The following is a 17346-nucleotide window of genomic DNA, read 5'->3' as shown; positions in this document are numbered from 1 at the left end:
CTTTGCACCTTTGCTCTTGAGCTGCATATGACTGGATCCTTCTTGTCCTTTAGTTCTCAGCTGAAATGTCACTTCCAAAGAGAGAACATCCTTGCGAACTGAAGTAATGACCCAATCACTTTCTATCTTCCTGTTTTAATTCTTTGCCTAGACCCATCACTAGCTGTTAATTTGTTTTGTTTGTCTTATTCCCAGCACCCAAAATAACACCTGGCACTTGGTAAGTGCTCACAACCATTTGTTGAATGGATAAACTGATCCAAATGTCCAGAAATAGGGAGGCATTAAAAATGATAACAGTGTCTATGGATGTGGTTTGTACAAGAAAATGAGGCAAAACGTCAAACGGGGCATATACTCAAAGAGAATACCTTGGCCCTATATCAGAATATTGGTAGATGAATGCACATTTATTTATTTAAAGTCAGTATTCAGTGTTCAAGGTTATATCAAACCTTTGTTATGTTCTCCCTCCTAATAAACTTTTTTGATTAACTGTGAAATACCCTACACAGATTATATTGGCTAAGAGAATAGCTAATGTCAATAAAAACACATAGATACAATGATTTAAATTGTATAAGTAGTATGAGGAGGAAAATAAAACAAAAGAAATATACAAAAATAACAACTCATTCTTTTAGAGAAATGGAATTAGGAGTAATCTTTCCTTTTTTTATCTTTCAGATTTTCTACATGCGGTTCTATAATTTTTCTAGTTTAAAAACTTTTAATTGAAAAAACATAATACAGGATAGCTATAACAAAGTATTAATAAAATTGTGAATATAGTTTGGAGATGAAGTTTCTTGAATTTGGCATGCCTACTGAAGTTTTTTTTTACTGAAGTTTTAGGGGAATAGTGGTAATTGGTCTGGGCTTTGAAAAGACTGATAGGGCTTTTAAGCGTGGACAGATAGGTAGGTAGAGGGCTTTTTTAGATTGAAGAAGGAGATGGACAAAGATAGGGAAGCAACAGCTAGCACAGAGGCTATTGAGGAGACAGGCCTAATTGAATGGAATGCTCCTGCCTGGGGAACAGTGGGAATCAAGGTGGGAGAATAAGATGGAATCAAAATTTAGAAGACCTTTATAAAGAGATTTAGGCTAGAAGAGGAAAAAGTAAGAAAGCATTTCTTGAGAATAGGGGAAACATGATGGCATGAGTGTTTTAGGAAAACCATTCTGTGCAGGGTGTGAAACAGAGCTGGCAGTTAAAAGGTAGATATCACTGTCCATCTGGTGTCCATGGCAGACACCAAAATCAATCATGGCTCTGTTCTGCGAAGATAGCCTTAGCACCATCTTCATCCAGCCTTCCAGTCAGGCATTTCTGGTCAATCCGGTTTGGAGGATGAAATTTAATTGCCTTCTTCTGTATGTGTGCCATATTAGAGAAGTGAGAGATGGGAAAGAGGACCAGAAAGGTGAAGGACCAAAAAGAAGGACCAGGATTTTAAATAGTTCTTGGAACATAAAAAGGATAAGTATCTTGAGATGTTGCTTTTTGATTTGTAAGTCTATGTTTTAATTAGGGGAAACCCTGGTGGCATAGTGGTTAAGTGCTGCGGCTGCTAACCAAAGGTTCAGCAGTTTAAAACCTCCAGGCGCTCCTTGGATACTCTATGGGGCAGTTCTACTCTGTCCTGTAGGGTCACTGGGAGTTGGAATCGACTCGATGGCAACAGGTTTGTTGTGGGTTTTTTTTTTTGGTTTTAATTAGGTTCAGAAATAAAGATCTTTTTTTTATATAATTCATTATTAAGTTGTTATGGAAATATTTAGCATTTTCTTACTGAGTCTTTGTCACTGGTATGCATTTTCTAGGTACTGGAAAAAGATCCTTTCTTAAATATTTAATAAGTTTTGAAAACAGTAACTCCAAGAAATCAAGTGCCAAAAAAAAAAAAAAACCAAAAGATTCCCACCAGCTTTGGATACACCTGCTCTGTCCACTCGTGGGAGTTAAGTTGTTGGAATATGTTAAAACCACTATTTTTGGTTTTTTTTTTTAAAAAAAGGTTTGTTTTCTAGGAGCTGTTTTTAGATTGAAAAATAGCAAAGAAAATTAAAAATAAAATGAAATTGTCTCATCTTCGTGGGAGGGGGGAAGCTTCTACATTGTCAGCGCGTGGGCTGCAAGCTGAACAGAATGTTTATCTTAGCTGTGTGTTGGGGATGGAAAATAAAGTTAGTAATAGCCAGAGGCCTTCTTGTGAGTAACTTCTTAGAAAAGGGAAAACGTAAATCTAGTGGCAAAGCCACTCTTTTTTATAGTCTAATATTTCTTGGGTGAATATGAAAACATTGTTGCTTCACTATATAAAATCTCATTTGTGTCCACATGATTGGTTCAAGGTACCCTCCGAATGCCACTTAATTCAAGATTTGGTTTCTGGAATCAGCAGCAGTTGAATTTTTTATTCACTTATCTTTCTTTTCTTTATTTTTCCTTTATCTATGGTTTGTGATTAAGAGTTTGCAAGACCCTATGAAAAAACTAGTTGAGAAAGAAGAAAGGAAAAAGATCACCCAGCAGGAAAGTACAGAAGAAGGAGCAGAGGAGCCAAATCAGTAAGTTGGATGCTACTTCTGGCAAAGTCTTTATTCCCATAGGTAAGGAGAACACAGTGCTCACTAACCAAGTCTACCCTTCTTCCCATAGGTAAGGATAACACAGTGCTCACCAACCAAGTCTAGCGAGAGCCTCAGACACAGGGCAGTTGGCTTACCCCCTCACCTCTCAGGGTAGATATATTCAAATTGAGTCCTAAGCTCCTCAGCACATATTCCTGTTGAACTGTGACTTACTCATCCCAATAAAAGACCCATTTCTGGGGCATGTATGAAGGGCACATTTGTGGGGAGTTGACTGGGGGAAGAAAGGGCAAATGTGCCTAGCCCTCCCTGGCTCTCTGCCTTATGGCCTCAGTCCCAGCTTCCTACTCTCTCAGACTTCTGGATTCTATCTGGCTCTTTTTTTGCTGTCACCTACATGGTGATGTCCTAGACAGGAAATCCCCTGGCTTTTCTCTCATAGAAGGCGATAACCTGTAAAATCACCTTGTAACATAAAGTACTAAGGCATTATTACACAAAAATGGTGGGAGCTGGGTTTATTATTATTGTGGCAAGTATATATGTAACACAACTTTTGCCATGTCAACATTTTTTGTATGTATAATTCAGTGACATGGACCACATTTGGGGGGGTGGATTTTGACATTTTGTTTTCTACCATTCAGACTATTTCTGTTTTCTCCTCTGTGAGATAGAGAGCAGGTTTGAGTGCAGGAAGTGACTGCACCATCTTTGTATCATGCCTCTTTACAAAGAAGGTACCCCCAGTTCTAAATACTGAGATGAGCTTTTTAACATATATAGCACATGGCTCCTGTGTTAGTTATCTAGTGCTGATATAACATAATTACCACAAGTGGACGGTTTTAACAAACAGAATTTTATTTTCTCACAGTTTAGGAGGCTAGAAGTCTAAATCCAGGGCGCTGGCTCTAAGGGAAGGCTTTTTGTCTCTCTCAACTCTGGAGAGAGATCCTTGTCCCTTCAGCTTGTTTCCCCGTTCCTTGGAGATCTCCGTGTGGCTTGGCGTTGATCTTCCCCCATCTCCGCTAGCATGAGTTTAATCTCTTTTATATCTCAAAAGAGATTGACTTAAGATAGCCCTACCCTAATCCTGCCTCATTAACATAATAAAGACAACCCATTCCCAAATGAGATTATAACTGCAGGCATAGAGGCATATATAACCACACGTATTCTGGGGGGACACAGTTTAATCTGTAACAGTTCCTAATCTCATACAGCAAGAAGGCCTAAATGTGAATCTATGTCATTTTCTGTTGAGCCTGCAGGAGTCAATCTTTGAACTGGCTGACCTAGGAAAGCAGCTAGATTATTTTACATTCGTTGAGTCCTTTTCCACACACAAAAAAGCTTAAATGATAATCTTATGGTAAACCAGGCTTATTGTTTTCCATGTTTCTAAATAAAGTTTCAAATGTACTTTTTGTTCCACAAAAATATTTGTTGCCAGTATTGGCCCATTTTTAATTTTAAAGCAGTTACTAGAAAATTTCTTTAGTGCAGAACAAAGACAAGTTTTCACAGCAGGAAAAACTATAGAGTGTGATCTGAATCCAGGACAATTGACTAGTTTAGGGAGAACCAGTGTAACCTATTCCTGGCAATGGCAACAATGCTAGCTACCATTTTTTGAGCACCTACCATGTGCTAGGAACAATGCTAAGTGCTTTATTTATCTCAACTTATTCTCATGATAACCCTCAATTCAATGTAGTCAATATAGGTATTATTGTATATATGTTTGTAAATGATGGAAGTGAGGCTCAGAGAGGTGAAAGAACTGCCCACAATCCCTTGTCTAGTAAGAGAGCCCAGAGTGAGTCCTGAAACCTTTTCACCATATAATACAGTCAAAATAAAGCATTAGCCTTTACTCAGAAGAGAGCTACCGAGGATATCTTTTGACTAATCTTAATTAATTTCAGATTTCTCAAATATTTTAGTACTTCATTTTTAAAAGCTCAAAAAGTGTAATCAAGTAACTAAAATGACCATGAAAATTTAATAAGAATACTGTCCAGAAGCAATAGGTAAGGGTGAGGCGGCACTAATGAGCCTCAGAGTATGTCTCTGTCTGTAAAGGTATATGTCTTAGTTATCTAGTGCTGCTGTAACAGAAATACCACAAGTGTACGGCTTTAACAAAAAGAAGTTTATTCTCTCACTGTCCAGTAGACCAGAAGTCCGAATTCAGGGTGCCAGCTCCAGGGGAAGCCTTTGTCTCTCTTTTGGCTCTGGAGGAAGATCCTGGTCATCAGTTTTCCCTTGGTCTGGGAGCATCTCAGCGTAGGAACCCCAGGTCCAAAGGACATGCTGTGCCCCTGGCCCTGCTTTCTTGGTCGTATGAGGTCCCCATGTCTCTCCAATCACCTCTCTCTTCTACATCTCAAAGAGATTGGCCCAAGATACTACCTATTCCCGTAGACCTCATCAACGTAACTGCCACTAATCCATCTTATTACATCATAGTGATAGGATTTACAACACCTAGGAAAATCACATCAGAAGACAAAATAGTAGATAATCATACAAGGATTTACAACACCTAGGAAAATCACATCAGAAGACAAAATAGTAGATAATCATACAAGGGAATCATGACCTAGCCAAGCTGACAGACATTTTGGGGGCACATAATTCAGTCCATGACTGTATGGTAAGAGTCAAGTAGGCAACAGTCCGTCTAGGTTTGAGAGTGAACCTGCCTTCAGCCTTGGGTAGTTTAACTGACCTCCTGGGTGTCTTCTCCTGTTAATACCAGGAACCGGGGTAACCACCTGATCAAGTAGTTACCATGTTTTTAAAAGAGATAACTATCGATCTTAGTTAATACCTAACTGCCTACCAAGATATTTAAAGAATATTTACCTTATGATAAAACCAAATTCGTATATTAAAATGCCACTAACCAGCCTTGGGACAGGAGAAAGACAGCTACCTTATTTCTTTTTCAGAAAGTGTATAGCATGTAAATAACTATTTATTGCCCTTTCGTCTGTGGGTGTGTGTGGGTGGGTGGGTGGTGATGTTGTTATATGTGAAGTAGATATTATACTGAAAGTCTGGTGTATCATAAATATACCATTTGCAGAACTCGATTACTAAACTATTTCTTAATTTTATTTTAAGGTTAATTTCATTAGCCGATGAAAGCCAGAGCAAGGAATCCTCTAGTTTTAAGAGTAAGTTTTGATTTTATTTAGAATTGTTTCTGAAATACTACTTAATACTCAACAACCAACTCATTTTCTTTTTTGGGGTGCTCCTTCTAGGTCTTGTCTTCTTTTCTAGTCGAGAAAGGGCTATATGCCTTTGCTTCCTATAATTGCAATTTTTAATTTTCAAATGTGATCAGTGCCGACCCTTTAGTGTTATTCAGAAAGGGTGTATGTTTTGAACCAGAAGTCACCATGATTAGTCACTTCAGCAGCATTCCTTCAAAGGAGCACTACAGTTGAGACCTGGCAGAAAGCTGGTTCATTTCACAAGAAATGATAAAAATTCTGCTATTACCATTTTAGCTCTAACCATTTTGGGCAGTAGAGATAGATTTAGTAAAGATGCATTATTACATAGGGTAGGTGTGATTTTAGGTGATTTGTGGGGTTGGTTGAGTATTGGCCTCTTCCTGGGAATAAATGGGGAGAGCTAAGCTCAGACACTGCTCTGCCAGGTGACACCTTGGCCTGCAGTGGTAATGAATGGTACCAGATTCCTCAGGTTGATTGAACCTGTTGTATTAGGGAATGGGATTAGAGCACTGGTGGATAACACAGTGTGCTGTGAAGGCCTTATCAATGATTTCTGTCTCCTGCTAGTTTTCTCATTGGTCCCTCTTCTTATAAAGGGACGGAAAGGTATGCGGAAAAGTGTGGTTAAACTGTGATGTAATGCTGAGCCTCACACTGGGACTCAAAATTCTTGGGGACTCAAGAAAAAAATTTCAAGGTGTTACGAAGAGAACTAAAATTACGTCAACTCTCTGCCCACCCTGGTCCTCCCGAGAACGTTTCTGCCTCTGTCCTGCTTCAACCTTTGCTATGGCAACCTTTTAGGGAGACAGGGTGGCAACACAGATCCTGGAACTTCCCTTCTGCTCCATCCTTCTCCTTCGCCGTCTCTTCCTGGTCTTCCTTGCCGCTTTTCAGACCACTCGCTTCACCTACTTTCTTCTTTTCTCCTTCATTTGCTTTTCTTTCGCCTTTTGACAGAAAAACCCAAACTTTTTTGCCTCTATGCCTTGACTTCGTGTCGTCTGTTTATGCATATATGCTTTCATTGATTCCTATATTTGTTCATTTGTTCAGCAGATGTTCATTGTGAGCCACTCCTGTGCCAGGCCCAGCACAGGGTTCTTATACATTGGTACAGCAGAAATACTCAGACCCTTCCATGTTGGGGTTATAGTCTGAAGAGGAAGCAGGTGTTAATCTAATAATTAACAAGTAATTAGACAACTCCAACTTGGCCAAGAACTACAAGGGAGAAGTACAGGGCTAGGAACAGGAATGACAGGGAGACCTCATCTGCTTGAGCTTATCAGGGAACTAGCTAAGTGAAGTACTAGTGTAAGACCTGTCAAAACAAAAAGAAACAGTCTCAACGGCAACTGTTTGGAGTCCCTGGGTGGTACAAACAGTTAACACACTCACCTGCTAACTGACAGGTTGGCGTTTCGAATCCACCCAGAGATGCCTCAGGAGAAAGGCCTGGTGATCTACTTCTGAAAAATCAGACATTGAAAACTCTGTGGAACACAGTTCTACTCTGACACATATGTAGTCACCGTGAGTCAGAATTGAATTGACCACAACTGATGGTAGTGGTGGTGGTGGTAGGCAAGGCCTATGAACCAAGAAGGCCAGGAGAAGGTCAGAAAAACAGTGTTTGAGAATGTGAGGGAGGAAGCAAGTAGCAGGAAAAGAAGGCAGAGAGGCAGGCAGGGCCAGATCTCATTGGCCACGTGTGAGTTCTCTATGTTGATCCAAGCCCTCCAGGCCTTGGTGTCCCTGTCAGAGCTGTAATACCGATAGTATGAATCACTGATGTGATAGGAATCAGTGTAATGGAACAGAAAAATCTTAATTCTGTGGGAAAATGTAAACTCCAGTTTGTTACATTCGTATTCAAGTTACATATCTATATAAATTATGTATTTATACAATTTGTAACAGAACAGGGGGATCGAATTTTCTTTTTCCTTATGCAATATAGTCGCTTGTGGGTCTGCATGCTATTTTGAGATTGTAAGTGTCGATCACCTTGTTTTATATATACACAGAATGTAATGAAGTATCATCTGTCTTTTATTCTGTCGCCTGCAGAAAGTCTAATGTACATATGAATGAACCAAGTTTTAAGGCTGTTTTTTGCCTGTTTATTCTAGCCAGGCCCATATGGCTAAAGTTCATTAGCACCACCAAGGAATATTCATTTACCTAAGTCGTACATTTGGCCACACAAGGATTGTTAGATCGGTGTCATACCGTTTTCGGGGTTATCTACAAAACAAATCAAAGATTCAGGGCTGTTCAGTTCAGCAAAAATTCACTGAGAGCCAAGAGCTGGAGTAAAATGTGACCTGAGGACCCCTGCTTCTGCATGAGTGAATTTGTGGGTGCCATCGCCCCCTGAAGCTGGGCACTTACCTTACACTGCAGTAGTGTATGAACACGCACACCATTCCGAATTGGCATAACCAGTTGCACATGTTGTATTTACAGCTGAAGATGGAGAAAGTATTTTATCTGCCTTAGACAAAAGCGCTACACATAATGCATGCTCAGGTAATCTAGATAAAGGAAAACTACTCAATTTTAATCATTTGAATCAAATTCCTTATAAAGAACTGACTCAATTTTGTTTTCTCTCCTACCCCACAAAAGGATCTATAGATGAACTGTTAGACATGAAACCTGAGGAAGGTGGTAAGATTTATGCATTTCTTTGGGGTTATAATTTGGTTACATTTTTTAGTTCATTTTTTACGTGTAGGAAAATATATTGGTAATCTTTTGAAGAGTTTTGCGTTTCCAACCAAATTGCTTTTAGGTTACTACCATCTGTCTTTATAAATAATCTAAAATAAGCCCAGGTATAAATTAGTATATGTGGATCTGTCATCTTTAGTATAATTAGTTTTATAATGCTAAAACTAAAAGCTAAACCAGAGCCAGACTAAGGCTAAAAGGTCATTATGTTAAAGGCCACATGCTGTAGTCTAAAAATCATGGCCTCCTGAGTCACACAAACCTGGGTTTGAATCCTAGTTCTGCCATCAACAACCTGTGTGGCTTTAAGTAATTTACTTTGCATTTAAATCGTCTAACCCTCAGTTGTTCTCATTTATAAAATGGAGCCAGTAACAAGTCTCGGTGGGTTACTGTCGGAACTGAAGATTGTGTATGTAAAGGGCTTTTCATGGTCTAACACGGAGAAACTCTTTTAAGTGGTAACCATTTGAGATTATAGAACTAGGAGTATTGTGCTGGTGGTATACTATGCTCCACCACCATTGAACCTTTGTTAAAATGCAGGGGAAAGTTTGCCTGGCTAGATCCCTCAGCTAAATTCATTGGACCTAAACTCACTTACTAAATGACTCCCCAAAAGAGAATCCAGAACCGTGGATTTGGATAAGACTGTATAGTCCTAAACAATCCCAAGGAATTGAGTCTGTTCAATCTGATCATAGGCTGCACCCTCCCTCCGACAAAGGATTTCCTTCCACTGATTTACCCTGAGTCCAAAATACCCTTCAGGTTCCAAATCAAACTCTAGAGCATCCCTTGCCCTGGTGGCCGGGGCACAGTTGGCCCTGGTCTTACAGGTTACTATGGGACTAGAAGTCAGCTGAGGACATCCTGTGGGCCCCAGTGAAAGAGGACCAAGGACTGTCTCAACCCACTGTGAGCTTGATTTGGATTTAATTTCCAGAATGTGAGAAGAAGAAAGTCTCTGGAAAACAGAGGACACTGTTTAAAGTTTTTTTCAAAAATGGAAAGGCACCACAACTATGGCATTAAGTTTACAGGGCTTAGGAATATAAACTTGAGGGCAGAAACTTGCCTTCCTTATTCATTTCTTACTCTAAACAGCACACTTTGCAATATTTCATCAACGCCTATGTGTATTTTATCAGAGTGAATACTCATTTGTAAATATTGAAACCATATCAAAAAAATAATAAGCAAGCAATTAATGCCGATTGCCATGCATGGCTTCAATTTTCATAAAAATTTTCCCCTTTGGCTTAAGTATAAAATGTTTTGATGGAATAATTTTTAGAGGGGGAGTATTTCAATCTCACAAAAGTGACATAAAGATAACAATATAACAAGTACTCGGTACCCAATGGTCCCTTGGTGGCACAAACGATTTGCACTAGGCTGCTAACCAAAAGATTGGTGGTTCGAACCCACCCAGCAGTACTACAGAAGTAAGGCCTGGTGATCTGCTTCTGTAAAGATTACACCCAAGAAAACCCAATGGAGCTCAGTTCTACTCTGTAACACATGGGGTCGCCATGAGTTGGAATTGACTCCATGGTGGCAAGTTTAGTTTTTTGTTTGTTTTAGGTACCCACCACCCAGTTTTTGCCTGACTTGGCATTTGACAGATGTATTCATTATCATACATATTCTTGACTTTGTTTTGATAGGAAGTTTTTTTTTCCTCCTATGCCCAACATTTCATTTATATAAGTTTTCTCTTTGCTTTCATTATCACCCTATTTATTTTATCATTTTTAAGAAACTTAATTTTTGGAATAGGTGATTTGTCTCTATTGGTACAAAAAGCAAAATGATAATAAAAAGGTGTACAGTAACACAACTCTCACTTCCCTCACTGTTGCCAGCCCCCTCCCTATTCCAGGTCTCCCAAACCCCATTGTATCCTTCCTTATTTCTTTATATAGACTCACCAAATATGAATCTATGTTCTCATGTTCTCCTTCTTCTTCCAAAAAAGATTCTTGGTTTTGGATTGTGATTCTTTTAACTTGGTAGAAATGGTGTAACACTAAGCCACAGCCATGCATGTCTTCACAGAAGTACATCAGAAATGCCACTGCCTGAGATACATGCTCACTTTTAGAAGCTTCCTTGAAAGCATATGCCATGATACTTAGAAGAAGATTGGTATCTTTCAGCTTATTTAAAACAACATTTATACCTCATTGGTTTATAGTTACAGTCTTCATTAGTTTCATGGACTAGCTGCTCATACCCCTTTTTTTTTGAGCACTCTCTTTAGAGATGTGAATGCACTTTCCCCTAAAATGGGTACTTGTTCTCAGGCAGAAAAATTGATTTACAGACTTGCTTAGTTAAATGCAATGTCATATAATTTCTCCTTTCTTTTTATCACTGCCAAGCCCCAAAGCTCTTCTTTAGGCCTAAGCAATCCTTCCCCACTATCTGCTGCCTCTTCTGTGTTGCAGTCCATAGGCCAGCTTAAAAGTATTAACATGGCCCCTAGTATAAAACTGCTTTCCCAGTGGACAGAGAACTTGAGGTGACTGAAGAAAAGAACACTCGTTAATTTGTTGTTGACTTCAAAATATGAGCCCTTTGGAAAACTGCCTGAAGGCCCAATCCTGAATTAAAATGCTGATTATAATATGCAAGACGTTAAACAGCCAAGAAATAGAAAGATCTTAATCCAGGGATGGCTGACTTTATAGGACTTGGGGGCTATAAAGCTCTAGCACCCTGCTGCTTGGGGCCTTTCACTCCCAGTAGTAATTCTATTTGGTGAGTAATAGCTAAGCTGTGGTATAATGCTATCAAAAAGCCCACCAGTTATGACAACAGCAACAATCCTCAAGGAGCCGTTGTCCAGAAAATCTCTAATTCAGTATCATAATGAAATGTATTTCCCCCAACTAAGAAGATAATGAAATATAAAAGCAATATTTGACGACAGTTTATAAAATGTTGTAAGTAAAAAAGAAACATAGTAACATTTTGAGGTGTTTGAAAGTGGCTCCGAAATCACCTGCTGACCACACGTGATGATCCCAACCTCAATTCATGAATTATAATACGTAGAAGTCTTTGTGTTCCTCAAAATTGGGCCACAGAAAACAACCAACAGATAACTGAACAAAAAGTGGGGGAATAAAACAGAGAAGAGTTAGACGAATTTCAGCTCACCTAAATCTTACGACTTAGCCTTACCCAAAAGTCTCCTATCCAGGACAAGACTAATTGAGCCAATTGAAAAAGAAAGTAATTACCTGTACTGCAATTATATTTTTTTGTCTTTTACGCTCTTGGTTCCTACTTCTGGACTTGTAGTTGCAAATTGCAGCTACGCGTCAGAACGATTCAAAGCTCAATCAGTAGCTACAGTAGGTCTGGGTGAGGGCATGTAGCCCATGGTTATTTAAAAAAAAAATTTGTTGCCCTCAAGTCGATTTCCACTCATAGTGACCCTATATGATGTAGTAGAACTGCCCTATAGGGTTTCCAAGGAGCGGCTGGTGGATTCAAACTGCCAGCCTTTTGGTTAGCAGCCAAATGCTTAACCATGGCGCCACCAGGGCTGTAGCCCATGGTGATAATACCTGTTTATTTCTCTTTGTCCAAACTTGTCTCATGTGGTTATCTGTGTATTGACTAGGGATCTTGTGGAGTCCCTGGATGGTGCAAATGGTTAATGCACTTGGCTACTAACTGAAAGGTTGAAGGTTCAAGTCCACCCAGATGCACCTTGGGAGAAAAGCCTGTCGACCAACTACCGAATAATCAGCCACTAAAAAGCCATGTTGCACCATTCTACTCTGAGATACATGGGGTCACTATGAGTCAAAATGGACTGTCTGACAACTGGTTTTTAGGGCTGTTATGCTTCCTCAAATGCAATATGATAAATACAATGCTCCTTATCTTTTGTCATCAACTTTCCCTCTCCCTGTCTTCTTCATTATCCTGGGATGGACTGCTGGCCTTGGTCCTCTCGTAAAACGTTACCACCCTTTTCAAATCACATACTTTTGTTACATGATCACCATGTAGTCAGTAGTGTTCTGTATAGAAAAGAATTTACCTCAACTCCAGGTCTTATGATTTTTTGATAAGATTGCTTAGTTGTTAAGATCTAATACTAAAATGGAGGAGCAGGCTTGGGGATCATCAGCAAGTATTTTGGGAGTGACTACTCATTGTCAAGCACTGTTGGTTTGTTTTGTTTTGGGCTTTTTTTTTTTGGAGAGTGGGTAAGGGTGGTTTTTCTCCCCATCTCTTCTTATTATAGTCTATGTCGTTTTTTTACCAGATGGGAGTTTTTAAAAGCAGTATTCTTGAATTCTAAATAAGCACAACTTTTTTTTTTTTAGCAGAGTCTTTTGTAATGAAGACTGTATTTTTTTGTTAGATGTTTCTGCAAGGTGGTTTCCTGCCATTCTTTTCCCCATACCCTCTTTTGGGTGATGTGAGGATAGTGTTGGTGTTTGGGGTTTTTCATCTGTATTGCAAGTGTGCGCAACCTTTGCGATTAGTCATAATGTCAAGAGTGGGTACCAGGGAGAAAACCAGAGAAACGGAGTCTTCCTGTTTCACATACAGATGAAGGTAAACTAAATGACATTTATCTTTTTGTTTTTCTGTGCTCTCATTTTTGGTCTATGAAGTTGTTTCCATTTTCTGTGTTCTAATTTATGCTGAGGTCATGAAACTCAGTATGATTTCAAAAATATTACCTGAGCTGGCTGTCACCAGTTTCACACTTTGGCTTCCTGTTACCCCCACTCTGTCTCAACCTAAGGAAGCGTCCGCTGTATGTCAATTTTCACAAAGCTAGAGCTCATTGGTTCAGGATCAGTTCTCTTAGGGAATGTTTTCTCAGGGACATGAGAACTTTTTAATAATTGTTAAACACTTCGCAGCGTAAGTAGTTCCACCATCTCAGCCACTCCTTCTCGGTACCTGCAACCAAGACCTTTGCCTGGCTGCCTGTGGAGCCATCTGGCCTTAATCAACCATCAGAACTTTACAAAAGCTTAAATATTAGTTTATACATGAGATTCTTAAAAGGTTCTCTATTAGTTTTCTAGGGCTGCTGAAAGAAAATACCACAAAGTGTGGGAGGCATTAAAGAACAAATTTGATGTCTCACAGTTCTAGAGGGTAGAATTCCACATCAGAGTGTCAGCCATGTTGATTCTTTCTGAGGGCTCTGAGGGAAGATTAGTTCCATCCCTGTCTACTAATTTCTGGTGGCTCCCAGCAATCCTTGACATTTTTTGGCTTGTAAATGCATTTTCACATGGCCTCTTCCCTCTGTTCTGTTCTTTTTTATAAGACACCACTCAATGAGATTAGGACATACCCTACTCTGGTATGGCTTCATGTTAATATGATAACATCTCAAAGACCCAGTTTCCAAATAGGGTCATATTCACAGATATAATGGTTAAGACTTCATCCTATCTTTTTGGGGGGGGGGGCGGGGAGCACAAGTCAACCCATAAGAGGTTCTAAAGTGAAAACAGTATGCTGCAATGAGAAAACACCTTGACCTATGAGCCAGGGGTCCCCAACCAGATTATCTATCGCTGATAAATGATACAACCTTGGGCAAGTCACCTAACCTTAGGATCCTTATGCTTCATTACCCCAGGGCATCTCACAAGAGAAAAATAGGAGGTTCCCAGACATACACAGATAAGTGTGTTTGAAAAATAGCAAGTAGAAGAGTTTTGCTGAATTGTAGGCTGCCCAGAAGGCAGTGGTGATGGGTTGCTGAAAGGAGTGCATTAGAGCTTGGCCAGAGAGGTCCTGAAGGCTACTGAAAGAGTATTACTTTAGTCGCTAGTCAGGGGAACCCATTGAAGGTTTTGAGTAAGACGGTAATAATCTCATCGCTGGGCTGAGGTAAAGGTACACAGTGGGAGGGTGCCAGCAGCCTCACCCATGGGCAAACCCGAAAGGGCCCCTGAGTCAGGAATTTGTTACCAGAGTTCAAGAAGGAACTTGGAGATAGAGGTTTGAGACTCTTCCATGTTGAGATTGGAACCATAAGAATAGATAAGATCTTCCATCAAGAACATAGGGAGGGGAGATAGGGGAACATCCAAGTGAGCTACCTCATGGGAACTCCTAGGAGATGATAATATATCAAAACAAGGCAGCAGCACAAAATGCTATAGAGGTGGAGGCCTGAGAAAAGAGAGTTGGATTGGGCTGTGAAGATCCCACAAGTAACCTTCCAAAAAGCCCTTTCAGGATAGGGTAGGGGCAAGAACTTGATTACAGACAGCTGAAAAAGAATGGTGACGAAGTATAGTATGTGGCTATGGAAGGAAAAAGCAACTAGAACAGTAACCTGAAAAGAAGGCAGCACTATCAAATGAGGGTTTGATTATTGCTGGGATGTGCACACATCTTCTGAGGCCAGGGGAGGAAGCATTGAAGAGTCAAACACTAAAGATGTCAGGGCTAAATAATAGCAGGAAAGGAGGGGCAGGGTAGAGAGGGAGCTAATATTAGGAAGGGAGAGGGGATGCATGAAGGGTCAGAGTTCGAGGCAGAGAGGTAAGAATTTAAGAATGTCATGTCTGTTGGCCTTTATATTTTAAGTAGCATCAAACCTTGGGTTATCTGATATAAAAATAAACATGAAGGCATGGGAGCCTGCAAGAGGGTGAAGGGGGATTGGAGCAGCATCTGTGGATTTGAGATGAGAGCTCCACAGCCTCTGTTCATCCTTAATAGAAAAGCAGGATGGGGGGCACCCTAATCCCAGTAATAATACTTGTTTATAGATATTTATAGATATGGGTGGAAGCTATGCCTCTAGTTATGTATCTGCTAACAGGGCTTCTTTCAAAGAGATTAACACATCTCTGTGTGTGTCCCCATGTTCTCTCAGTCGAGCTCAATTATTTTCAAAGAAAATGATAGCATGATTTGTAAGAGCCAACTGACTAGTGTTATTTCTCAAGTCTCGACTTGTCTGATTTCAGATCTAAGCCTGTCCTTTTCTACCTGTAATTACGTTTTTCTTACAAGGTCTGTGTAGTAATTTCAAGCATGTTAATTATCAGTGCAATAATTGGGAGGCTTCCCTGTTTTCTGGTTCAAGTCAGTGGCAGTTTCATTGCTTTAACTAAGTACTAACTTCTCTGAAAAGAGGAAATATTCAGTGTGCAATATGCTTTAACTGTTAAATAATCAGGACAGTAAGCAATAGGCCAGATTCAATGGTGGACTTCAGTACAGGCAAAATCTCTATTCAGAACTGACTCTAGATGATATCATCCTCACTGCAGGTCCTTTTCTCATCTCTGTCACTGTTTGTGTGTGATAGGAGACAGTATTAATTAATAATTTGTTTGTTGTTGCAAACAAATAGTTTAGGTTTAAAAAGAATAAACAAACAAAAAAAAAAGAATTTATTGGTCCAGATAACTAGGAACACACAATGGTGAGCTGGCTTCAAGCAAGGCTGGATCCAGGGGTTTGTTTAGACAGTGTTGTCAAGACTTCTCCCTCTAACTCTTCATGCTGTTTCCCTCAGTGTGTTGGCTTCATTGTCACTGCAGCCTGAAACCAGCATGTTTAGAATTTGGGATCCCAAAGATAGAGCGACCATCTTCTAATTTCCGTATACCAAACTCAGGGAAGCTTCTGGCATGCGCCCATCCCTGAGCCAGTCACTATGGTCTGAGAGATGGAAGACTCTGGCCAGCCTGGGTCACACATCCACCTGGGTGGGTGTGATAAGGCATCTTAAGTCTCACCAGGATCACGTGGAGGAGATTTCTCCCCAGTAAGAAAACTGAAGAACTGGATAAAAACAACAGAAGTCCCTACAGATACCATAGCACAAAACCTAAACAGTAAGAACTAAGACAAAGCTGTTTTGGACTGTTTTTTTATTTTGAAAGGTTCAACATTTATTTGTTGTTGTGCACATGTTAGTTATGATCTTCCCTAGATTGACTTCTAGATTAAAGCTGTGCATCTTCCCCCAACGTTTGATTTAGCAGAGGGTTGAACAAAGTGACTGCTGGGAGAATACACATAATTTCCAGCACTCATTTAAAGTCATCTATTCCTGGTGGCATAGTGGTTAGGAGCTATGCCACTAACCAAAAGGTCAGCAATTCGAATCCACCAGCCGCTCCTTGGAAACCCTGTGGGGCAGTTCTACTCTGTCCTATAGGGTTGCCATGAGTCAGAATGAACTTGACAGCAACAGGTTTGGGTTTTCTTTTTTTTTCTTTGGTTTATTCTTCTAGGGTCTACTCATTGACTTGAGTTGTTTTCAGTAAACAGGTTTGGCTCAGTAGTCATCTGGTTTCAGAAGACCAGAAACAGTGAGAAGGACTTTAGGCATTCAAGTCCCAACTAAAAGTAGGAAGTGCAGAGATTAGTGAGGTTAATTCGTGTAAAAAGGATGATACCTAGTGAAGAGGGTGCTGAGATGTAGGTGTTGATGGATACACCCTGACACAGACAGGGTGGCTGTCCTTCAGCTCCTTCATTCACAGAGGTGGGCTGTCTTGCCTCACCTGCCCACCACTTGGAGCTGTCTTACCACCATGCACAGCTCTGGGTGGTTCCCGTGCACCCTGGTTCCATAGAACTGCCTCTGAAACTTGTTTCAAATGCCGATTTCCTCATCTTCTCACCTCCTACACCTCCAGGCTAAGTCTCAGTAAAAATTTCTGTGATAACAAAAACAAAGAGAGCACTTAAATTAGACAGTTGTCCAATTAAAGCAATGTTTTGC

General features: G+C 40.1%; 1 protein-coding gene across 7 annotated transcripts in view; it reads left to right on the top strand.

The window, feature by feature from the left end:
• ICA1 (islet cell autoantigen 1) overlaps positions 1–17346 on the top strand; it is a 144508-nt gene that overhangs the window by 112824 nt on the left and 14338 nt on the right. For 3 of the 7 annotated variants that reach the window (XM_064290012.1, XM_064290010.1, XM_064290011.1), the window contains exons 9-12: positions 2477–2574; positions 5734–5786; positions 8328–8390; positions 8490–8531. In XM_064290012.1, coding sequence (XP_064146082.1) covers positions 2477–2574; positions 5734–5786; positions 8328–8390; positions 8490–8531 — 256 coding nt within the window. Of the gene's footprint in view, positions 1–2476; positions 2617–5733; positions 5787–8327; positions 8391–8489; positions 8532–17346 lie in introns of those variants that run through there. The other 4 variants (XM_064290015.1, XM_064290014.1, XR_010322689.1 and 1 more) reach the window with 3 other exon arrangements.

This window comes from Loxodonta africana, chromosome 8, assembly GCF_030014295.1.
Source record: "Loxodonta africana isolate mLoxAfr1 chromosome 8, mLoxAfr1.hap2, whole genome shotgun sequence".
In the NCBI taxonomy this organism is placed as follows: domain Eukaryota; kingdom Metazoa; phylum Chordata; class Mammalia; order Proboscidea; family Elephantidae; genus Loxodonta; species Loxodonta africana.
This window is presented reverse-complemented; position numbering and strand designations above follow the sequence as displayed.